Source organism: Bombina bombina, chromosome 5 (assembly GCF_027579735.1).
Source record: "Bombina bombina isolate aBomBom1 chromosome 5, aBomBom1.pri, whole genome shotgun sequence".
In the NCBI taxonomy this organism is placed as follows: domain Eukaryota; kingdom Metazoa; phylum Chordata; class Amphibia; order Anura; family Bombinatoridae; genus Bombina; species Bombina bombina.
Window position 1 is genome coordinate 786,411,885 of NC_069503.1, and position 26,053 is coordinate 786,437,937.

The 26,053-nt window shown below is 39.3% G+C and overlaps 1 protein-coding gene across 1 annotated transcript in view; it reads left to right on the top strand.

The window, feature by feature from the left end:
* The window catches only part of TMX3 (thioredoxin related transmembrane protein 3), a 403,888-nt gene that overhangs the window by 103,651 nt on the left and 274,184 nt on the right, over window positions 1-26,053 (top strand). Inside the window, exons 5-6 of the mRNA XM_053714874.1 lie at window positions 15,551-15,596; window positions 18,565-18,645. Of these exons, the coding sequence (XP_053570849.1) occupies window positions 15,551-15,596; window positions 18,565-18,645 (127 nt within the window). The remainder of the gene's footprint in view (window positions 1-15,550; window positions 15,597-18,564; window positions 18,646-26,053) is intronic.

Sequence of the window (26,053 nt, forward strand, 5' to 3'; positions counted from 1 at the left end):
GCATTAATAATCATTTATAAAATAAAAAATATGAGATGAAAGCATATCATGACGTCTAGAAATACAAATACACATTAATTTATGTGAAAGTATCATATAACAGATTTTTTTTTTTTTTTTTTTTATAACAAATAAATATAAAAATAACTTTATAGGCTCAGCAAGATGGCCACAGCATCACACTGCTCTGTGAACAAAATTTGCTCATAAAAGCTCTGTGGCTGAATCTTAAAGGGACAGTATACACTAATTTTCATATAACTGCATGTAATAGACACTACTGTAAAGAATAAAATGCTCTTATACTGATATAAAAATCCAGTTTAAAACTGTTTAAAAACTTCCTTAGAAGCACTCAGTTTAGCTCTGTTGAAAAGGTAGCTGGAAAGCCAACTGCAAGTGGGAAATTGCAGACACTCCCCCCTCCCCCTTCTTTTGCATATGAAAAGACCCTTTACACAAACAGGAGCAAGCTGACGGTATTCACATAAAACTTTGGGGCTTGGTTAGGAGTCTGAAAATCAGAGCAATGTTATTTAAAAATTAGCAAAACTATACATTTTTAAAAAAAAAAAAAAAACTTTATGGGCTATATAAATAGATCATCTACAAAACATTTCTGCAAAGAAAAAATGAGTGTATAATGTCCCTTTAAGCCATCCAGACCTCCCTTGGCAATAAAGGTGCCTGGGAAAGTTCCAGGATCAGGATATTACAACACCTGGCTACAGAGAAGGCACCTACAAAGAATAAGCACTGTGGCGGGAGTATTGCCGCCACGCTGTAAATAGTTCTACTACCATCCAGCATATAATATCGGTCATTCCTGACTTTATCAAATGGAGACACTCATAGTCCAAGAACATTACACTGACTTATACGTCTTAGCAGAACTGACAGCTGTGTTCCTACCTAAAATGGATCGTCTCCTGCGTTCGTGTACTGATTTGTGCGCAATGATGCAGACAGCAAAACCTCCATACCTGCAAAAAAATCATGTCTTCAATCCTACCCTACGGAGTATAATACCCGCCCCAGCATCACATTCACCAGCGGATGACAGCCTCAGGGCTTCAGAGTCCCTTCAGACGAGGGAAACAGCAGCAGTGGTGGAGATGGAAATGACTACATTAAACGTGAACCTGTCTGTTCCTTTCACGGAGCTGGCTACACAAGGAGGCTCTAGTCTTGGGTACTAGCTTGAACCTTAAAAAAGAAATAACCCAAAATACCGCTTACCCTGCAGTGACAGCAAATAATCCCTCTACCACTCTGTATATGTTCCTTGTTTCATATGCGGATCAAGATGGTCGTTGCACAAATGGATCTGACAAGCCTGCTATTGGGATTGTGACCTACGCAAACAAACAGCAAGACATGCAACTTTTGTATTGTCACCGACCCCCGGAGGGGCGCTGCGATCATCTGCAGATTGCTTTGATGTGCGAACTGCCTCTCTCCAGCTGTCATGCCCCAGACAAGATTGCCACCTAGGAACCTTAGCTTTGGCCAAAGTGGGAAATAGGCTGAGAGTGTGAAGTTCATAATCCAGCCGGTTCCTCTGGCGTTTGAGCCCACACTTGAACAGTACTTACAATCTACGTTTAGCTTGATAATATCATGCTTACCATTTTACACTATCTGCTGGGGTTTAGTAAAGTTAGCCGTAATGCTGAATCTACTTTACACTATGTGGTAGTTTAGTTTGTTTTCTTCCTTGAGACTTGGTTATATCTTATAATTGCTGCAAATAATATTGGGAGACAATTGTCACTTACATATTATTAACATGAATGAGTGGGCAGCTTTCTCAAACTATGTCTATGTAAATGTAAAAAGAAAAGCACAGGATCGGCATTTTGCATTCCTGTCTCTTGCAAAATTAACTGAGCATTAACTCTGAGGACCTCTAGGGGTGTATTGCAGTACTGCATCTCAGAATTAATTTACAAAATAATGGTTTATCTCCTCTTGGTCAGCAATTTGAACTAGCAGTAACTTCTTCCAAATGTATACCTGTTGTTTATTACTATAGACTGACCTTGCCCAATTGCCTATATCATTGCTGTTAACTGGTTCTCACAGTAGTCCAGTACACCATAATTAAATACCATAATTAATGAGCATGTTAGGATTCCAGTTGCTCTGTACCCTCATATTCTCTTAGCCTAGGAACTATATGTTTCAATTCCTAACTAAGTAACATAACTATATGCTTCAATTCCTAACTAAGTAACATAACTATATGCTTCAATTCCTAACTAAGTAACATAGCACTAAGATGTAACACACATTGGTGACCAATATCCAGATTTTTAAATTCTAGAACTACATCCTTAATATATATGTCACTGATTATTAGATTTGGCTTGTATCATCTGCCCCTTTGAGAAGAGTTGGTCTGCAGAGGGAGCTGTTCGCACGTAATTTCTTTCATGTAATTAACAAGAGTCCATGAGCTAGTGACGTATGGGATATACATTCCTACCAGGAGGGGCAAAGTTTCCCAAACCTTAAAATGCCTATAAATACACCCCTCACCACACCCACAAATCAGTTTTTACAAACTTTGCCTCCAAGGGAGGTGGTGAAGTAAGTTTGTGCTAGATTCTACGTTGATATGCGCTCCGCAGCAAGTTGGAGCCCGGTTTTCCTCTCAGCGTGCAGTGAATGTCAGAGGGATGTGAGGAGAGTATTGCCTATTGAATGCAGTGATCTCCTTCTACGGGGTCTATTTCATAAGGTTCTCTGTTATCGGTCGTAGAGATTCATCTCTTACCTCCCTTTTCAGATCGACGATATACTCTTATATTTACCATTTCCTCTACTGATTCTCGTTTCAGTACTGGTTTGGCTTTCTACAAACATGTAGATGAGTGTCCTGGGGTAAGTAAGTCTTATTTTCTGTGACACTCTAAGCTATGGTTGGGCACTTTATTTATAAAGTTCTAAATATATGTATTCAAACATTTATTTGCCTTGACTCAGAATGTTCAACTTTCCTTATTTCCAGACAGTCAGTTTCATATTTGGGATTATGCTTTAAATTATCATATTTTTTCTTACCTCAAAAATTTGACTTTTTTTCCCTGTGGGCTGTTAGGCTCGCGGGGGCTGAAAATGCTTCATTTTATTGTGTCATTCTTGGCGCGGACTTTTTTGGCGCAAAAATTCTTTTCCGTTTCCGGCGTCATACGTGTCGCCGGAAGTTGCATCATTTTTGACGTTATTTTGCGCCAAAAATGTTGGCGTTCCGGATGTGGCGCCAAAAAATATGGGCGTCGCTTTTGTCTCCACATTATTTCAGTCTCATTTTTCATTTGCTTCTGGTTGCTAGAAGCTTGATGTTTGGCATTTTTTTCCCATTCCTGAAACTGTCTTATAAGGAATTTGATCTATTTTGCTTTATATGTTGTTTTTTCTCTTACATATTGCAAGATGTCTCACGTTGCATCTGAGCCAGAAGATACTACAGGAAAACCACTGCCTGCTGGATCTACCAAAGCTAAGTGTATCTGCTGTAAACTTTTGGTAGCTATTCCTCCAGCTGTTGTTTGTAATAATTGTCATGACAAACTTGTTAAAGCAGATAATATTTCCTTTAGTGATGTACCATTGCCTGTTGCAGTTCCCTCAACATCTAAGGTGCAGAATGTTCCTGATAACATAAGAGATTTTGTTTCTGAATCCATAAAGAAGGCTTTGTCTGTTATTTCTCCTTCTAGTAAACGTAAAAAGTCTTTTAAATCTTCTCTCTCTACAGATGAATTTTTAAATGAACACCATCATTCTGATTCTTTGGACTCTTCTGGTTCAGAGGATTCTGTCTCAGAGATTGATGCTGATAAATCTTCATATTTATTTAAGATGGAATTTATTCGCTCTTTACTTAAAGAAGTACTAATTGCTTTAGAAATAGAGGATTCTAGTCCTCTTGATACTAATTCTATACGTTTGGATAAGGTTTTTAAAGCTCCTGCGGTTATTCCAGAAGTCTTTCCTGTTCCTAATGCTATTTCTGCAGTAATTGCTAAGGAATGGGATAAATTGGGTAATTCATTTACTCCTTCTAAACGTTTTAAGCAATTATATCCTGTTCCGCCTGACAGGTTAGAATTTTGGGACAAAATCCCTAAAGTTGATGGGGCTATTTCTACCCTTGCTAAACGTACTACCATTCCTACGTCAGATGGTACCTCGTTTAAAGATCCTTTAGATAGAAAAATTGAATCTTTTCTAAGAAAAGCTTATCTATGTTCAGGTAATCTTCTTAGACCTGCTATATCATTGGCTGATGTTGCTGCAGCTTCAACTTTTTGGTTGGAAACTCTAGCGCAACAAGTAACAAATCGTGATTCTCATGATATTATTATTCTTCTCCAGCATGCTAATAATTTCATCTGTGATGCCATTTTTGATATTATTAGAGTTGATGTTAGATTTATGTCTCTGGCTATCTTAGCCAGAAGAGCTTTATGGCTTAAGACTTGGAATGCTGATATGGCTTCTAAATCAACTCTACTTTCCATTTCTTTCCAGGGAAACAAATTATTTGGTTCTCAGTTGGATTCTATTATTTCAACTGTTACTGGTGGGAAAGGAACTTTTTTACCACAGGATAAAAAGTCTAAAGGTAAAAACAGGGCTAACAATCGTTTTCGTTCCTTTCGTTTCAACAAAGAACAAAAGCCTGATCCTTCGTCCTCAGGAGCAGTTTCAGTTTGGAAACCATCTCCAGTCTGGAATAAATCCAAGCCTGCTAGAAAGGCAAAGCCTGCTTCTAAGTTCACATGAAGGTACGGCCCTCATTCCAGTTCAGCTGGTAGGGGGCAGGTTACGTTTTTTCAAAGAAATTTGGATCAATTCTGTTCACAATCTTTGGATTCAGAACATTGTTTCAGAAGGGTACAGAATTGGTTTCAAGATGAGACCTCCTGCAAAGAGATTTTTTCTTTCCCATGTCCCAGTAAATCCAGTGAAAGCTCAAGCATTTCTGAATTGTGTTTCAGATCTAGAGTTGGCTGGAGTAATTATGCCAGTTCCAGTTCTGGAACAGGGGATGGGGTTTTATTCAAATCTCTTCATTGTACCAAAGAAGGAGAATTCCTTCAGACCAGTTCTGGATCTAAAATTATTGAATCGTTATGTAAGGATACCAACGTTCAAGATGGTAACTGTAAGGACTATATTGCCTTTTGTTCAGCAAGGGAATTATATGTCCACAATAGATTTACAGGATGCATATCTGCATATTCCAATTCATCCAGATCATTATCAGTTCCTGAGATTCTCTTTTCTAGACAAGCATTACCAATTTGTGGCTCTACCGTTTGGCCTTGCTACAGCTCCAAGAATTTTCACAAAGATTCTCGGTGCCCTTCTGTCTGTAATCAGAGAACAGGGTATTGTGGTATTTCCTTATTTGGACGATATCTTGGTACTTGCTCCGTCTTTACATTTAGCAGAGTCTCATACGAATCGACTTGTGTTGTTTCTTCAAGATCATGGTTGGAGGATCAATTTACCAAAAAGTTCTTTGATTCCTCAAACAAGGGTAACCTTTCTGGGTTTCCAGATAGATTCAGTGTCCATGACTTTGTCTTTAACAGACAAGAGACGTCTAAAATTGATTACAGCCTGTCGAAACCTTCAGTCTCAATCATTCCCTTCGGTAGCCTTATGCATGGAAATTCTAGGTCTTATGACTGCTGCATCGGACGCGATCCCCTTTGCTCGTTTTCACATGCGACCTCTTCAGCTCTGTATGCTGAACCAATGGTGCAGGGATTACACGAAGATATATCAATTAATATCTTTAAAACCGATTGTTCGGCACTCTCTAACGTGGTGGACAGATCACCATCGTTTAATTCAGGGGGCTTCTTTTGTTCTTCCGACCTGGACTGTAATTTCAACAGATGCAAGTCTCACAGGTTGGGGAGCTGTGTGGGGATCTCTGACGGCACAAGGAGTTTGGGAATCTCAGGAGGTGAGATTACCGATCAATATCTTGGAACTCCGTGCAGTTTTCAGAGCTCTTCAGTTTTGGCCTCTTCTGAAGAGAGAATCGTTCATTTGTTTTCAGACAGACAATGTCACAACTGTGGCATACATCAATCATCAAGGAGGGACTCACAGTCCTCTGGCTATGAAAGAAGTATCTCGAATTTTGGTTTGGGCGGAATCCAGCTCCTGTCTAATCTCTGCGGTTCATATCCCAGGTGTAGACAATTGGGAAGCGGATTATCTCAGTCGCCAAACGTTGCATCCGGGCGAATGGTCTCTTCACCCAGAGGTATTTCTTCAGATTGTTCAATTGTGGGGGCTTCCAGAGATAGATCTGATGGCCTCTCATCTAAACAAGAAACTTCCCAGGTATCTGTCCAGATCCCGGGATCCTCAGGCGGAGGCAGTGGATGCATTATCACTTCCTTGGAAGTATCATCCTGCCTATATCTTTCCGCCTCTAGTTCTTCTTCCAAGAGTAATCTCCAAGATTCTGAGGGAATGCTCGTTTGTTCTGCTAATAGCTCCGGCATGGCCTCACAGGTTTTGGTATGCGGATCTTGTCCGGATGGCATCTTGCCAGCCATGGACTCTTCCGTTAAGACCAGACCTTCTGTCACAAGGTCCTTTTTTCCATCCGGATCTGAAATCCTTAAATTTAAAGGTATGGAGATTGAACGCTTGATTCTTGGTCATAGAGGTTTCTCTGACTCCGTGATTAATACTATGTTACAGGCTCGTAAATCTGTATCTCGAGAGATATATTATAGAGTCTGGAAGACTTATATTTCTTGGTGTCTTTCTCATCATTTTTCTTGGCATTCTTTTAGAATACCGAGAATTTTACAGTTTCTTCAGGATGGTTTAGATAAGGGTTTGTCCGCAAGTTCTTTGAAAGGACAAATCTCCGCTCTTTCTGTTCTTTTTCACAGAAAGATTGCTATTCTTCCTGATATTCATTGTTTTGTACAAGCTTTGGTTCGTATAAAACCTGTCATTAAGTCAATTTCTCCTCCTTGGAGTTTGAATTTGGTTCTGGGAGCTCTTCAAGCTCCTCCGTTTGAACCTATGCATTCATTGGACATTAAATTACTTTCTTGGAAAGTTTTGTTCCTTTTGGCCATCTCTTCTGCTAGAATAGTTTCTGAATTATCTGCTCTTTCGTGTGAGTCTCCTTTTCTGATTTTTCATCAGGATAAGGCGGTGTTGCGAACTTCTTTTGAATTTTTACCTAAAGTTGTGAATTCCAACAACATTAGTAGAGAAATTGTGGTTCCTTCATTATGTCCTAATCCTAAGAATTCTAAGGAGAAATCATTGCATTCTTTGGATGTTGTTAGAGCTTTGAAATATTATGTTGAAGCTACGAAATCTTTCCGTAAGACTTCTAGTCTATTTGTTATCTTTTCCGGTTCTAGGAAAGGCCAGAAAGCTTCTGCCATTTCTTTGGCATCTTGGTTGAAATCTTTAATTCATCTTGCCTATGTTGAGTCGGGTAAAATTCCGCCTCAAAGAATTACAGCTCATTCTACTAGGTCAGTATCTACTTCCTGGGCGTTTAGGAATGAAGCTTCGGTTGACCAGATCTGCAAAGCAGCAACTTGGTCCTCTTTGCATACTTTTACTAAATTCTACCATTTTGATGTATTTTCTTCTTCTGAAGCAGTTTTTGGTAGAAAAGTTCTTCAGGCAGCGGTTTCAGTTTGAATCTTCTGCTTATGTTTTTTGTTAAACTTTATTTTGGGTGTGGATTATTTTCAGCAGGAATTGGCTGTCTTTATTTTATCCCTCCCTCTCTAGTGACTCTTGTGTGGAAAGATCCACATCTTGGGTAGTCATTATCCCATACGTCACTAGCTCATGGACTCTTGTTAATTACATGAAAGAAAACATAATTTATGTAAGAACTTACCTGATAAATTCATTTCTTTCATATTAACAAGAGTCCATGAGGCCCACCCTTTTTTGTGGTGGTTATGATTTTTTTGTATAAAGCACAATTATTCCAATTCCTTATTTTATATGCTTCGCACTTTTTTTCTTATCACCCCACTTCTTGGCTATTCGTTAAACTGATTTGTGGGTGTGGTGAGGGGTGTATTTATAGGCATTTTAAGGTTTGGGAAACTTTGCCCCTCCTGGTAGGAATGTATATCCCATACGTCACTAGCTCATGGACTCTTGTTAATATGAAAGAAATGAATTTATCAGGTAAGTTCTTACATAAATTATGTTTTTTGTCTGAAAAATGTATAATCCTGGAAGATCTATAGCTTGGATGTTAATAGTCGAGCAAGATGTTTAGTTATTTCACTCATCACTTTACTAAATTAACAATGTTTAGTCATTCCTTATAGAAACCAGACAGTACGGAATGGAAACCAATATATCTTCAATCAGAAATTTAGTTTTTAAGGTTTTGTTTTTGTTCGCTGTGTTTGTTTGTTAATGTGGTTTGTTTCTCTTAATTAATGCCAAGACCCATTGTAACCTTGGTATGCAAGCTTGAAGCCTTGTATCTACACAGATAGTGGACTCACTGCCCTTTAAAACACTCTGCCTAGTGTTATATCTTATTAAATGCCATCTTGATCCTCTTATTATTTTCATCAGACATATAATTAGAGAAAGAACAATACCTCAGCTAGTGGTTGTTTGATATACTCACATCAGCAGGAGCATGCTTCATGTCTTAAAGTTAAAGCCCTGCATACATATAAGCTGGGAACTTTGCACTTACTAAAATAGTGGATATACTGTCCATCTGAGACATATTGCTGGGTATCGTGCTCCAACTACTGGCAATTAGATTGTTGCTTATTGGGGGTAACTTGTATGGCGGTATACTTTCACTGCTATTCAAATAAACACCCCCTACACTGTCCTTGTTAGATATGTTTCTGTGGACGCACGGCCCCAGTAAATAATTGTTTGATATATCCCCACCTCTAAGACCTTGACAAGAGCTTGCAAGCAGTTATGCCTCATAATGATACGCAATAAATGTACCCACACACATTATCTATTTATCTAGAGACTTGCCTAATTGGCATTCTTCCCCACTAGGATAATGGTTCATTTACTTTTGGGTCTATTCTAATCTGCTTAGTTTAGTTTTTATATGTTATGTTATGTTATATTTTGTTTAATATAGTTAATAAAAATTAAAATCTAAGAGAGTTCAGGGGACAAAAGAGAAGAAAGCTGCAATACCGACACATCATGCTTGTTTTATGGCTAATAACATGTAAAGTTACTTCACAATGCTATTTCTCGCCTGTCTTAGAAAATCGCCTATTAATGGTAATAGTGTTGCAAGACATTATGCTCTTAACAATGGGTCTTTGGGACCAATTTCTATTATCTCTACACTATGTGTAACTCATGCTTTTTGTCAAAATATTCTTTAACTGTAACATGAACAGCACTGAACTTTCTGTATGTCATTAATTGCTTACTGTTACCCTGAGCTCTTTTCAATAAAAAGAATTTAAAAAAAAAATAAAATAACTTTATATGAGATATTGTTTGTTGAGGCATAAATGTAGCTATTTCTTGGACATTAACAGATGAAAAATAAAAGATTAGCTTTAGAGAAATGTGCTTGTTCATGGACAGTAATGAAATGGTATAAATAAAATTGGGAAAAACCTGAAAAACCGCCACATCAATGACTGTTAGTTAACAAAAGTCTGATGCTCATTGCGCCGTACTTGGCGCGCGTGTTTTTGACTTTTTTATTTTTATAAATAAGGGCCTCGTATGCAGATCCACATCAGCGATGTCTGGCGAGGGTATTGACACCAGCGAATGCACCGAGATTGACGCTTTGATAAATATCCCCTCATCCCCTAGGAAACAGAAAAATTATAAATTCACCTCATAGTAGTAGCTTCTTTTACTTTAAAGGAACAGAAGCCAAAATTAACTTTCATGATTCAGAGAGAGCATGCAATAAAAAAAAAAATTTGTTACCAAATTTACTTAGTTCTCTTGGTACCCTTTCCTTCCTAATATTAGGAGAGTCCATGGCTTCATTCCTTACTTGTGGGAAATACAGAACCTGGCCACCAGGAGGAGGCAAAGACACCCCAGCCAAAGGCTTAAATACCTCCCCCACTTCCCTCATATCCCAGTCACAGGAGGTTGGCAGAGATGTGTCAGAAGATACACAGTAATTCCTTATGAAGGGTATCTACCCTTTGAAATGGGACTGGAGTTTTAAGTAGTCTTGTCAGCCTCTCAATGAGAGCATTGACGAAAGTTAGGGTCTGGAGATGCAGGGAGAGTCTTTCTGCAAAACCATCCAGACTCGTATTAACAGCCCTTAAACAATCAGTGTTGACGGTTTTCACTGCCTGCTTTCATCACTCAAGTCCATGTCAGGAGTGATACTACAATACTGTCACACTTGAGAGGCTGTGTTTCTGTTCCACAGCATAGATTCTGGTAAGATCATTTAATTTTTTACACATATGGTAATGCTGGAAAAAATGGTCACAGTGTGGCTCCTATTATCTGTATGGAATCAAGGGTTAATATCTCCTTAGGAGGGGATTATTGAACAGTGGGGTTTAATCTCATAAATTTTTATTTGATCTACACTGCATTGTGTGAGATGTTTTCTGAGGCTCATAGGCTGAGGTTGGAACATACAGGTTACTTTAGAGCTGCGCAGCTTTACAAGCTTGCCGCGCTTTTCCTTAGGGGAGGCGGTCCTAGGTTGAGCTCCATGTGACTGGGTATGGTCATAGTTTCACTTCCTACTCTGACCGCGGTGGTTATCGGAGAGAAGCGGTTTACGCTGTGTGCCTGGGTCATTGGAGGTGGTGAGTGCCCCATCTATTTGGGGTATAAAGGTGCCATTTTTATATTTTATATAACGTTTGTTATTGTTCTATTTGGACATAGCCCATAGCTATGACGTTTTTAGAAGGTACTCCCTCTATACCTAAGACTAATGCCTATTTATATTGTGAGGAAACCGAGGTATACCTGCCCTCTCAATTATGTTCCACATGCCTAGAAAAAGTGATTGTCATAAAAGGTAAACATGTTTGATACCACTGAGCCTTCCATCTGTAAAGGGAATCCCCATCCCGTGAGGTGCGCACCCTGCTTTCATCTCCTAACACACATGCAGTTTCCCATAGCATGCATGATCATCCATCTGGAGGAGGCCTCTTACCTCCAGACTTCACTGCGCAGTTACAAACGGTGGTGTCTGCAGCCATTAGTGCTTTACCTCGCACTGCTAGCGCAAGCAAAAGGTCAAATATTGCTATCCTTCCCAGGGGTCATCATCTAGTTTATTGGCTATAGCTGATAGACGGTAATCTGATAATGAAGTTCTTTCTGAAACTTCAGAGTGTGAACTTTCTGGGTCTGAATCGGCTGCCTCTAAGCTTCCGATTGCAGAGGAACCAGATTTTAGATTTAGGATGGAGCACTTGCGCTTTCTTTTAAAGGAAGTTCTGGCTACCTTAGAGGTTCCAGAGGCCAAACTGCCTGAAGAACCTTTAATTCCTAAACTGGATAGAGTTTACGAAGACAGGGTTGTTCCTTAGACTTTCCCTGTTACTGTAAAGATGGAAAACATCATTAAGAACGAATGGGAGAGGATTGGTTCTTCCTTCACCCATTTGTCTGCCTTTAAGAAACTGTTCACAGTCCCGGACTCTCAACTGGAGTTGTGGGGTTCCGTCCCTAAGGTGGATGTCTCCATGCTTGCAAAAGGCACTACTATCCTACTAGAGGATATTTCGTCGTTCAAAGAGCCCATGGATAAAAAGATGAAAACTCTGTCAAGAAAGATGTTTCAACATTTGGGATATATATTTTACCCAGCGGCGGCAGTTGCCGTAGTTGTGGGAGCGGCTACTTACTGGTGTGACTCCTTATCGGAATTGATCGAGGTGGAAGGTCCCCTTGATATTATTCTTGATAGAATTAAGGCTTTAAGGGTCGCTAATTCTTTTATTTGTGATGCGAATATGCAAATTATTTGTTTAAATGCCAAGACTGCTGGGTTTTCAGTTCAGGCCCGCCGGGCTCTGTGGCTGAGGTCCTGGTCTGTGGACTTGACTTCCAAGTCCAGACTCCTTTCCCCTCCATTCAAGGGTAAGATTTTGTTTGGTCCAGGCCTGGACTCCATTATTTCCACGGTTACAGGGGGCAAGGGTCCCTTCCTACCGCAAGATTAAAAGAACAGATCTAAGGGACAATCTAAAATTTCCGTTCCTTTCGTTCTGATAAATTCCAGCGCCAGCAATCTGCGAAGGATGTGGTTTGCGGATCTAGTGGGGATGTCGTTATCTCCTCCATGGAAGTTACCTTGTCGCAGGGATCTGCTGGAGCAAGGTCCCTTTGTTCATCAAAATCTAGATTCTCTGAGGCTGACTGCGTGGAGATTGAATGCATAGTCCTTGCCAAGAGAGGGTTTTCTGAGAGAGTTATTGATAGCTCGTAAGCCGGTTACTTGTCGCATCTATCATAAGGTGTGGAGGACCTACTTATTCTGGTGTGAAGAGCGTGGATTCCCCATAAGGGCAGGGTTTCCAGGATTCTTTCCTTTCTCCAGGATGGTCTGGAGAAGGGCCTTTCTGCTAGCTCCCTTAAGGGACAGATTTCGGCCCTATCTGTTTTACTGCACAAGAGGCTCGCTGAGCTTCCAGATGTTCTGTCTTTTGTTCAGGCTCTGGCTAGAATCAGGCCTGTGTTTAGATCTAGCGCTCCTCCTTGGAGTTTAAATCTTGTTCTTAAAGTTTTGCAGAAGGCTCCGTTTGAGCCTATGCATGTAGTTGACATTAAATTACTGTCTTGGAAGGTTCTTTTTCTACTGGCTATTGCTTTGGCGCGCAGAGTCTCTGAAATGGCCGCCTTGCAATGTGAGTCTCCTTACCTAGTATTTCATGCTGATAAGGCTGTTCTTCGTACTAGGTTAGGGTTTCTTCCTAAGGTCGTTTCAGATCGCAACATCAATCAGGAGATTGTCGTTCCTTCCTTGTGTCCTAATCCTTCTTCGAAGGAACGGTTACTTCATAATTTAAATGTGGTTAGGGCATTAAAGTTCTATCTTTAAGCTACAAAGTAGTTTAGACAGTCTTCTTCTTTGTTGTCTATTCTGGGAAGCGTTGGCAGAAGGCCTCGTCCACTTCCTTTATCTTTTTGGTTGAGGAGCATTATTCGCTTAGCTTATGAGACAGCGGGACATAAGCTTCCTCAGAGGATTAGCGCTCATTTAACTAGAGCAGTGGCTTCCTCTTGGGCTGTCAGGACAATTGTCTGGGAAAATTCACCATTTTGATATTGTATATTAATCACACATGTCTGTGCTATATAATATAGGGTTAAAATTGATCATGTGTATTTACTTATAGATTCAGGTACACATACACATATATATTACTTATCAGTATTAATATGTAGCTATTAGCTAGTGTTGCTTGTCAGTATATAATTGCTTACTGTGAAGTTTTTGTACTTTATCAAAATAATTCATGTTTAGTTACTATGATATTCAAGGTCCCCAACATAGCTGCATGATTCCTATCATTATATTATTGGTATATTTTTCATACATGGTTCCAGTAAGTCTCTTTTTCTATAAACATTAGTGGGGTCAACCTTAGTTAATGGTCAAATGGAGATACTGACTTGTTTTTCAAAATATATTTACAAAATACATATTTGTCTATTATAGCTTAGTGACGAGTGCCATCTTCCGAGGGAAAAATATTCTGACTGCTAAACCTTAGCTAATTAACAAAAATGTTAATTTATCTGTAATTAGTGTTAGCCAATCATTTATGTGAACCTTACCTTATCAGTGGGGGTGGTGTTAAAAGTTTTCCATAAAATACACACATACCCACAAGAGGGGGGGACGAGGATACACAAGCAGATGGCACAAGGGGTCACACTGTGCATGCATGATGACCACACCCTATCCAGAGGAGATGGGAGGCTAAGCTGACAAGTCAGGATAATGGCAAGAGAGGGTCCAGGGGTAACCTAAGAGGGTCTATTTACACTGAACCCCAGTGAAGGATCGCACCATGTTGATAAGTATGAAACAAACCCACATGAAACAGTTTTGTTAATATGGTTTATGTTCGTTACATTTATATTCAAAGTTTTAATAGTAAATCAGGTGAGTTAATCAATTCTGGTTTGCCCTTTATAGTCACAAATATTTTTGTTTGGTAATTCCTGTTAACCTGGTCTTATCTGTCGACAATAACACTGGGTCAATCAGGAATCTGGTAATAATATCATTTCTTATGGTTTGCCTGTATCTTGCCAGCTATGCTGAGAATTTAAATAACAAACATTTCTGTTTCTCTATTATACACGCTACTGGAAATAAAATAATTTAGTGATTGTTTTCATTAGTTTTAACCTGATAATCATTAAATCATTGTAATGATATATGCTTATTGATTTGCTTTATTCAAATATTGCTTATTATTTCCAATAATTCTTTTAATAAACTAAGTTTGTTTATTGATCTGGTCTCAGTTTAATTAATAGACAAATCAGAACTAAAAGGATTCAGGTTTTATATATATTATCCTTTGCTACTGATATAATTCAGAGTGTTATTAAATTGCACACATTGCCCCTGCAAAGTTGGTAACCGCTATTATATATATATATATTGAATTACATTATCAGAATGATATAGATGTTCTATAATATTTATTGTATCTAAACACATAATGCTCTTTGCGGGTACACTATTGAAATAATAATAATAAAAATTATAATAAGGATAATATTCACAACAGGGCCTTCAAGAATGAGGCCTCAATAGATCAGGTTTTTGGGGGGGCGGCTACCTGGTCCTCCTTTTATACCTTTTCTAAATTTTTACAAGTTTGAAGTTTTTGCTTCGGCTGAAAGGTTTTGCAGGCTGTGGTGCCCTCAGAATAGGGTCCACCTCCTTTTTTGCCCTTCCGTTCATTCAGTGTCCTCTGGAGCTTGGGTATATGTTTCCCCGCAAGTAAGAAATGAAGCCGTGGACTCTCCTCATATTAAGAAGGAAAACCTAAATTATGCTTACCAGATAATTTCCTTTCCTTCTGTATGAGGAGAGTCCACGGCCCCCGCCCGTATTCTGCGAAGGGCAGATCTAAATTTTGTTTTGTTCTTCTGGCACCATTTATACCCTGATATTTCTCCTACTGTTCCTTGTTCCCTTGGCAGAATGACTGGGATATGAGGGAAGTGGGGGAGGTATTTAAGCCTTTGGCTGGGGTGTCTGCCTCCTCCTGGTGGCCAGGTTCTATATTTCCCACAAGTAAGGAATGAAGCCGTGGGCTCTCCTCATACAGAAGGAAAGGAAATTATCTGGTTAGCATAATTTATGTTTTTGTGATATTTAGCTCCTTTCCATGAGGGCATACTAACGAAGTCTCAGGAGCTTGCACATCCTCTGTATATGGCAACAATGTTTTTAACAATGTTTGTGACTATGTTTAGTACACCTTTAAAAATGTTTGTAGCTTTTATATAGTTAATACTTTGTTGTTTACTTTTACAGGTGTAGCTTCAGAATTTGGGGTTAGAGGATTTCCAACTATAAAGCTGTAAGTGTTACTTGAATTATTATTTTTTAATTTCTCTATTCATACTTAAAAGAATGTTAAAATATGTAAAATATATATGTTTGTATGTTCTATGTCAGTTGTTTATTTGTATAAACTGTATTCCTATATACTCAACATTGCTTTTTGATTAAAAAATGCTGACTTTTTAATGTAGCATTAAAGTAATTTCTGTTTTTGCTTATGAAAGGTATATTTATTAACCAGTGAGCTAAACGTCCTTGAGTTTCAGTTGTGTGCAAACACGTCTCATCCTATTAGTTTTAGCGTCCTTCGAACTACTTTGATTTAACCTTTTTTTTCTTATTATTAAAAAATACCACGTTGAGAGAGGGCGAGAAAGAGAGGACAAAAACCATCTAAATGGGCTTCATGAAATACAGAACTGTTTTTTGTTTTTGTTTTTTTTTTTAATATTTTTATTGAGGATAGGAAACATACAACATTTATAAACAGTGTGCAAAATAGTTTCTTCCATTTATAGTAAGAGTAGATTTTTTGCTTTAAAGTCCTCATTTTTCTTCCCCATAAATAATATATTAGGTCACTCTTGGACCTTACATGCGATATAACTAGAATCCAGGGGATATTATAATACAAAGAACAAAAAAAAAAAAAAAGTATCTTTCATTAATAAAATCATTGCAGATATGAAATAAACAAGTTATAGTCCAGATACTAAGACCAGAGCTGAACATATTATATGTGCATAATATCTTGACACAGTCTATTGACCCTTAAACAGTTACAATAATAATCAATAAAATACACTGTTGTGACCTGATAATATAGAAGTTAGACACCACGCCTGCTGCATTTTTTCTAGGAAGGTCATACATAGCCCTTTGGGATAAACCAGCTTTTCATTTGTGCGAGATGGTCTGTAGGCTCAAATTGGGGGTAAAGGTTGGTATACCATATTTATATAAAAGGAATAAGTGAAAAGGAGAAGAATGGTAAACTATGGGTGAATTGCTATCTTGATACAATATATATATATATGTATATATATATATATGCCTAAAGTTGGTAGCATTATCATGGGTGTCAAGGGTTATACTCGTAGTGTCTATCCCACAGTCCCGGCCGCAGACCGCTAGACTAGACAGTTTGTGTAAATCTGCAACACCCAATGGCTTAGTGTTCCGTAGTTTCAAGTGCCCCTCCTGCTGTATGGCTTGAACTGTGTCTTCCCAGGGGCCCCCCTCTAACCCCCACTACGTACACCTATTTACTTAGTATGAGGAAGGATGAGGGCACTCTGTCTAACAATATACTGTGTAAAAGTTCCATTTAAAATAAATGTATGTGGTGTAATCGTCTCACTGTTGGTTGTACTTTTTTCACCCCCTCATTGTGCAGAAGAGCTGAGGTATGCAGAGTTTATCAGACAATGCCACCCAAACAATTTTGAACCCTATGTGCACATTAAACAACATTCCTAGACCAAGCATTTGCCTAAAAAAAACTACATTCACAAACAGAGCAAAACTTTTTTTAACTTAAAACATGGTAAACTTGAGTCACTTAGCTATAGACCTAGGGATCTCATCCCTGCTTATCTCGTTTAGATTTTGTTAGGTAACCGCTAGGCCCCATGATAGATGTCTTATCTTAGATCCCGGACCTGGCGCGGCCAGAGCAAAGCCGAAGTGTTTTCCAGCCATCCCCGCCCGACAGCCGTCTCCGGGATCACTGTGAGCTACTTCATCCTGCAGGGCCAGAGTCTTAAGAATTTCAGGGGAGTCGCCATATAGCGGGGTACTAAAGATATCTGGAATCACTGACCTTCCGGAACCACCCCCCAGGCAACAAGGTGGCCCCGTCGGTCTCGACTTGTGCCCGCTCAGGTATAGTAGATGCGCTGTCTTCAGGCGATGGTGAAGTAGTTTTTTCGCGTCTTCTTTGTGGCCTCCGCCACTGTGACTCAATGCTTCCATTTTTCCGGGCGCCATCTTAACTTGATGACCATACTGTTGTATCCCATCTCTCTGCATCGGGAAAGGTCTTCCTGCACCAGAAATGTCCCGGTAAGCTTTCTCTGCCCACTCGATATGATCTGCCGGTAGAGGTATATGAAGTAGGGTACCATCTCGCTGTGAAGGCTCCCCTTCTATCTGTGTACTGAGGGTGACAACGTTCATGGGCTTTATGCGAGAATCAGGTCTGTGGCCCTTAGCTTGCTGTGCAATTTTCATCGAGGATGTCGTCTTTGGTAGTCTGTCTATAAGGAGCTGCAGCTCACTCTCCGATAGCGCTTTCTCTATAAGAGGTTGAAATAGACCCTCAAGTCTTATAAGAAATGCATCCCATTTGTCAGATAGGGGAATACCTCTCATGGTGGCTGTAGTGTTCGGTAGTCTTTATATTTTCTAGTATGTTGCGTAGGTGTCCACTGTCCACAGCAAAGTTGTATTTAGTTGCAAGCACTCTTATGTGTCAGCGGCATGTAGTTGTGAGAACAGCTCCGGTCAAACACCCCAGAGAGTCCGGGGGGGAGGCGCCGCCTGTGAGTTTGCCACGACTACAGGCCTCAAGTGTCCCTTTCCGACCCTGGGGTCATTAATACAGCAATCAAGGAAAATTAGTGATAATGTTCTTTAGTATTCACGAAACCAGTCGTGTGGGCTCTTAATGCTGTGTGAATCAAGCAATAATTGGCAAATTATTAGCTTTTCTCCCGGAGCACTAGAAAAATGCGACTGCTCAGAGTCACTTCTTGGACACGCCCCCCCATACAGAACTGTTTTATTAAGAGAATCCAGCTATTTTAAATACTAAATAAATAAATACACACATCTACATTAGCAATAGCACTCTGCAGTTACTATAACAGAGATTTTACAGTATTGTGTCCCTTTATGTAGATCATCCGTGATTACTATCTTAACATTTTGTTAGCAGCAGTGTTGGAAATAAAATGACACTATAAATCTGTTTTGATTTCTAGATTAAAAGGAGAAATGGCCTATAACTACAGAGGTCCTAGAACAAAGGAGGATATCATTGAGTTTGCAAACAGAGTTGCCGGGTAAGTGACTATAATGGTATTTATCAAAGAAACGTATTAAGAATTTCATTTGTAGTTTCAGTGCCCCTTTATTTCAAAGATTGTGGCTATTGTTTTCAGTTTGGAAATTATGGCTACTTCCTTCGGTATTAACGGGCTATTATGGATGAAAGGTTAAATGCTCTCATTTGTTAGAGCATGTCATTTTTTGACTATCGACCCTGCTCTACTATGTATTTAACTCAGTAAAGGGGTTAAACACACAGTAGATGTTTTGCTCTGGACCCATGTTGCATAGTGGGACCCTAGCTAAACCCTCCGCTGATCCAATCAGCAGCATTAGTTGTACATCTGAGTGTCAGGACCAGCAGTTCACTTTGGACCCAAGCAAGCCTTCTACTGTGTGTTCAACCCCTTTTGCATGGGTTAAATACACAACAGAGCAGGGTCGATAGGATTAGAGCATGTAGTTATTCAACTATAATGGCCCTTTAATTTAATTTAAAGAATTGTCAAATGTTTCTGCTCTACTGACTTGATGTTCAGAGTTCTTCATCAATATTTAGAAGCTACCAAAGATGACAAAATGTCATATTTTGTGTTTGTTCTCATTTCTTTTATCAGTTGTGAATGTTGTTGGCTTGTGATTTTTATAGGGAAAAGCTAGTAGTTTCTAATATCAAAGTCAATTTCTCCGATATGGGTTTGCCACTAGGTTTTCCTTGAATATTTTAATGAAGTACCAGTTCACTGTGTTTGCTTAAGACTAAGCATCATTTAGTAGAAATGTATTTCATACAATATTTCCTCAGATCTAGCAAGGTTATATTTTGTCTGTCCCCTATCTTCTGATGGTTAGCTTTTGTTATTGACCCACCAGAGATAATGGTTAAGAATAAGCGAAAGAATCCTATTTATGCTCCTCAGTTATATATTATTGTGCTTTTGCCTTGTCTTCCCCTCAGCGTTTTTGAATAAAGCTCTCTCTGCTCTTTTTTTTTACCAAAAAGTGATATTTGAGGAGGGCAAAGCACTTTAAGACTTTTGGGGGTTTCTGCTTACTTCAGATAATAGAGCCATATACCTGTGAGTTCTGAAACTTTATCGATCACATTGGAAGAAGTCCTCTTTGCTGAAGTCATTCAGTATGCCCCTTATAAGTTAAAAAAGCCATTTTATTATTCAGCAGCACTCACACATTTTAGGTTGCACTTGGATCCTGTAAAGCCTGCCAACTTGCTAAATATTGGATAAGCTGTTTGCGACTTTTTGAATATACTGGACATGCTGACTTCTTTCACTTGCCATTTTGAGTCCCCATTCATAAGTAATGTTATTTTTAAAGTGAAAGTAAATCCTAGCGTTTTACAAATGCTAGGATTTACTATTGAAACAAATAAAGGGCACTTTAATTCATGAAGTATAAGATACTTCATGTAGAAAGCTCCTTTATTTGATTCAATTGATTGCCGCTCTTAGCTCCTACAGCAGCCCACAGCTAAAAAAAATTTTGGATAAAAGGTGACTTTTTCACCTCTTAGCCAATAGCCGTGCGGTAAATCCGGCTTGGCGCCCATGGAAGCCGGATTTACCGCACGGCTATTGGCTAAGAGGTAAAAACGTCACCTCTTAGCCAATTTTTTTTTTAGCCGTGCGCTGCTGTAAGAGCTAAGAGCGGCAATCAATTGAATCAAATAAAAGAGCTTTCTACATGAATGAAAGTGCCCTTTATTTGTTTCAATAGTAAATCCTAGCGTATGTAAAACGCTAGGATTTACTTTCACTTTAAGGATGTCTTAATAAACATTTGTAATTTTTTAAACTTCTTTAACAACTTATGGTGTTTAGCTACATTTTCCCCTCTTGTTCCACTGAACTTCTGTAATTTCTTTATTTTATTTTAAACCCCAACACATCATTTAAGTGTTGAGCTATACTATTTAAGACTTTTTGTTGCTCAGCTGAATAAAATGTGAATTGGATTTGTTGTAGTTTTTTTTTTTTCCCTTCAATTTTGAACTTCGTCTACTTTTGTCTGGTTATTGAATAGTTAGACATTATTCTGTCTTTCCTTCGGGATACTATGTATTACATTAGTGGAAATAGTGGCAACGGTGTTAGTTTAAGCAAATATCAACCCCTTCATAATATAGTATGCTGAAATAATAGTAGATATATAATCTATTCAGTATTCATTATATACCAGTTAGTATCACTGGTGAAGTGTAGGAGAAGGGGGGTGCTGACTGTCTGATAGATATATAGGTACAAAAGAGAGAGAAAAGTTTGACAGTACCCAGCACTCACAAAACACTATATATTAACAGTATGCATTGAAAACCGGATTGTGTCAAGAACTGGTTATTAAAACGTAACTTTTACTAATGATAGAATAAAAGGTGGTAAATAGTACCAAATGTATAACATAAATATGTGAGACATACATTTAAAACTTAGATTAAGAAACAAAGCAGGACTGTGTGTGTGAGACTTCAAAAACAGAATTACTTCCCTGGGTAATAGTTCAAATACACCGTAACCCTCAGGGCTCAGAGAATACACGGATTGCTCTAAAGCTAATCTAAAAAGGGGATTGACCCCAACAACATTACCTAATCTGAGCAATACTGGTATCAAGAGCAGGAGAGGAAACTGTTAATAAATGACTGATTAAGGAAGGCAAATGCCACATCAATATGAGCTTAGAAAGGTCCCAGGTAAACACAAATTAGCAAGTCTCAAGCACACAGACAATGCCTAAGGCATTGTCTGTGTGCTTGAGACTTGCTAATTTGTGTTTACCTGGGACCTTTCTAAGCTCATATTGATGTGGCATTTGCCTTCCTTAATCAGTCATTTATTAACAGTTTCCTCTCCTGCTCTTGATACCAGTATTGCTCAGATTAGGTAATGTTGTTGGGGTCAATCCCCTTTTTAGATTAGCTTTAGAGAAATCCGTGTATTCTCTGAGCCCTGAGGGTTACGGTGTATTTGAACTATTACCCAGGGAAGTAATTCTGTTTTTGAAGTCTCACACACACAGTCCTGATTTGTTTCTTAATCTAAGTTTTAAATGTATGTCTCACATATTTATGTTATACATTTGGTACTATTTACCACCTTTTATTCTATCATTAGTAAAAGTTACGTTTTAATAACCAGTTCTTGACACAATCCGGTTTTCAATGCATACTGTTAATATATAGTGTTTTGTGAGTGCTGGGTACTGTCAAACTTTTCTCTCTTTTTTGTACCTATGTATTACATTACACTATCCTGTCTCATTTAAACATTTTTTGCTCCTGAAATTACCTTGTTAACTGAGGCTGTCTATAAATGTATGTTTTCTTTTTTAAGACACGATAAGTAAACGGATCATTTTAATTACTAATGGAATATTCACCTCCTGGTCAGCAGGAGGAGGCAAAGAGCACCACAGCAGAGCTGTTAAATAGCTCCTCCCTTCCCTCCCACTCCAGTCATTCTCTTTGCCTACATTAGTGATAGGAAGAGGTAAAGTGAGGTGTTAGAATAGATTCTTCAATCAAGAGATTATTATTTTTAAAGTATTGCAAGATTGTGCTGCTTTGTTCTAGGGTGTAGCCGTAGTCCATATCAGTCTCTTTAGTAGAGCTTTTGGTGACTTTAGAGCAAAGGGAACTTATGCTGCCCTTATCCTGATAGTAAGATGACTCGGGCTTTATTTTTATCCACAGGGCTATGGGAGGGAGAGGACCTCCTAAACCTGCTGAGCTGCCCTGCTGTCGGGCAGAGTTCAAGGTAAGTGCTGATTTTTTTTTTATTCTGGGTCAATAAATAGATCTCAGAGAAGTGGAGCACTTTATTTATTTGGGAAATAACTCCTACATGTAATAGGAGGGGCCTTCACAACAGCACCTTCTTGGCAGGCACTGGGGCTAAGGAGATTGATGGTCACTTGGGTAAAGGGTAAATAGAACTCAGTGGGAGGTGATATTGTTTACACATTATTTTGGCTGAGCTACGATAGGAGAAGCGGTAGCCAAATTTGTCCCCAGGTTTATGAAAGGTCAGTTAGCTCCCGGTGGCGTAGTTATAACACTGATAATGGCGACCGGGAGCTCCAGGGTTGTTACGCCCTTGATGGGCTAAGGAGATTGATGGCTTACTTGGGGGATCACTTGGGCTGAGGGTAAATAGAACTCAGTGGGAGGTGATATGTGTACACATTATTTTGGCTGAGCTACGATAGTAAGCGGTAGCCAAATTTATCACCAGGTTTATGAAGGCTCAATTAGCTCCCGGTGTCGTAGTTATAACAATGATAATGGCGAGCGGGAGCTACATGGTTGTTACACCCACAATGGGCGGAGCTTAGTGTGGCGCCAGTTTTGTTGGACTTGGCACTTTTCCTCCACTGCTGTTTCAGTATCGGGGGGGAGTGTTTAACATAGAGTGTTGTGTTTCTTAGTGAGGTGGATCCGGACAGCGTTAGAGCTGCGTTGCGAACCTGTTACAACTTTTTTACAGTATTTGTACAACGATTTCTCTACTAAGTGAGGAAATTGTTCAAAGTTACTGTTCTGCTCAAAGATCGATGTTACATAATATACAAGAGTTACTGTCAAACACAAACAGACTTTTTATTTAAAAGCTGTGATGTTTTATGTTAATTGCCGTTATGCACCCAAATAGCAAAGTTTTGGGGCTCATGGGCACCTCAGCAAGGTTTAGCTGAGGAGTAGCTAGGTGCTACAGTGAATATGTAATGTTTTATTTTAATTCTAGATTCGAAAATAAAAAGTTACATTTTAAATTTTAAAGAGACAGTAATGTTTTTTTCATGTGTTAATTTTTATTACCAAATTTTCACTTTTTCTGAGCCTATTGCTTCTAAGACTCTTGCTGTTCAGGAGTAAATTGACAAATGGTCAAGCTATGTCTCAATTTCTCTTATAGTAAAATTATGGCCCACATGCAGTGCTCTGCGCTTCCTTTCAGCTCCACCCAGAGTTACTCTGCATTTCAGACATTATATGTTTTTTCCCACGAGATAGAAAACATTACTAGAGGAATTATTTTCAATCCTTTAGAATAGAGAATTGATTGATTCAGTAGATGCTATCCCGAATGGTTCTTCCCTGTTACCTGAAAGAGGAAGATACTTAGGGATTATCTGAGAGAAATTTCCAGACTCAGATGGAATAATATCTTTATTTGATCCTGAGGTTGTTTTTCTTTCATTTTTTAGCTTGATCTCCTCCATTTGTTATTTTAGGAGGTTTTAGCTACCCTGGGCGACTCCGACACTGTTGGTGTAATCTATCCAAGTGCGCATTCCCTATTTTAAAAGAAAGAAAAAAAAAAGTTTCCCATAGCCGTTTTAGCTAAGGAGGTTGGGCAATCATTTCCTAGGGTGGAAGGAGTAGTTTCCAGCTAAGCTAAGAGTCCTACTATACCCTTAGATGATAGTGAAGTTTTTTCAAAAGTCCTATGGGCAAAAATCAGCATAGGTATGTGTACACCAGGGATTACAATGACAAACCAGCTGTGTACTTTGCTACCGTCACTGGTGCGACGGCATATTGGTTGGATGCGTTGTCTGATGGTACTAAGTCAGTAACTCGCCTGGATAAGATCCAGGATAGGATAAAAGCTTTTAAATTGGCTAATTCCTTTATTTCAAATTTTTCCCTTCAAGTTATCAAACTGGGATCATAGGTTTCGACAGACAGCTCAACATACTAAGGCACTGTGGCTGAGCTCTGTGATAGCCCAAGGGTTGCAGGCAGGTTTAATCCCCGGCAAGGTCCACTCTACCTTTCATCCTTCCAGGGTCGATAAAATGAGCAGCACAGGTGATTTACCGCGCTTTACAAGTACCCAATACAAACCCGCCAGGGAATTAGCTCAAATGATAGAGCGCTCGCTTAGCGTGCAAGAGGTAGCGGGATTGATGCCCGCATTCTCCACTTTTACATCTTTAAAAGGTTTCTCTGTTCCAGCTCACAGAGCCTTATGGTTAGAGCCTTGTTCTACGGATGTACGATCTAGGTCTAAGCTTTTAGCGATTTCTTTCAAGGGAGACCTTGTTGGGACCTGGCTTGGCGGAAATAATTTCTTTTGAAATTTATAGAATTTCAACAACAACAAAAAATCCAAATAGCTTGCTGTTAAATCAAGGACAGCATGAAGGTCATGCCCTCGATCCGGGACTGGACCTTGTAGTGGGTAGACTTTCCGTCTTCGTTCAGGCTTGGGTTCAAGATGTTCCGGGTTCCTGAGTGATAGAAAAGAGTATCTCAGGGATACAAAGTAGAGTTCAAAGTTTTCTGCTTTCAAGATTATTTCCAGATCAGATAAAAGAAGAGGCGGTCTTGCACTGTGTAGAAGACCTCTCAGATCTGGGAGTGCTTGTTCCAGTTCCAATACTGGTTTAGGGTCTGGGTTTTTCTACACCAGACCACTTTTTAGATCTCAAGAGTCTAGACAAATTTCTTAGTGTACCGTCCTTCAAGAGGGGAACTATCGTTCCACTCTTCCCTTGATCCAAGAGGGTCAATTTTTGACAACAGTGGATTTCAAGGACGCGTACCTTCATGTGTCATCCCAAGAATCGTCTCAAGTGCTAAGGTTTGCCTTTCTGGACAAACGTTTCCAGTTCGTGGTTTGTCTTTTTGGACAGCTCTCAGAGTTTTCAGAAAGGCTCTGGGATTGGTGTGGGTGGTGCTTCGGTTACGGGGCATTGGAGCGGCGCCCTATCTGAACGACACCCTAGTCCAGGCGCCATCCTTTCAGCAAGCAAGATTTCACATGGACATGTTGTTATCCTTCCCGCGATATCACGGGTGGAAGGTAAATTTGGAAAAGAGTTCCTTTGTCCCATGTACAAGGGGTAACTTTCTTGGGAACCATAGTAGTTTCCTTATCAATGAAGATTCTTCTGACAGAATGTCAGGAAATCAGAGATTTTCGATAATTGCCTAGTCATTCAGTCCTCTCCTTGGCCTTCAGGGGCTAAGTGCAGGGAAGTAATTGGGCTGATGGTGGCGGCAATGGACATCATCCCGTTTGCTCGGTTTCATTTCAGACATCGGCAGTTGTCATGATCCGGTGTACATGCACTCAGGAAACAGACCCTCAGGGCAGTGGTAGGGATTTGAAGACACCGACCCCTGACCCGGGGGGGAGTATCCTGGACGTGGATAGATGATATTCTGTGATTCATAATTGATAGAAGTTATTGAAGAATTAATGGAGAGTGCAATATTTGTATACAATATATTCTGGCTTCACTGTAAGTTATAATTAGTTAACAGGAGTAGCTGCAAGATTCAATGAAAGAAATATATAGCAATGTGGAATGTACAGGCTTCAGAGTAAATAGGTAGAAGTTTGACACTTAGATGCGAACTAAGGTTTGTTGCAGGTTCACAGTATATAATATATA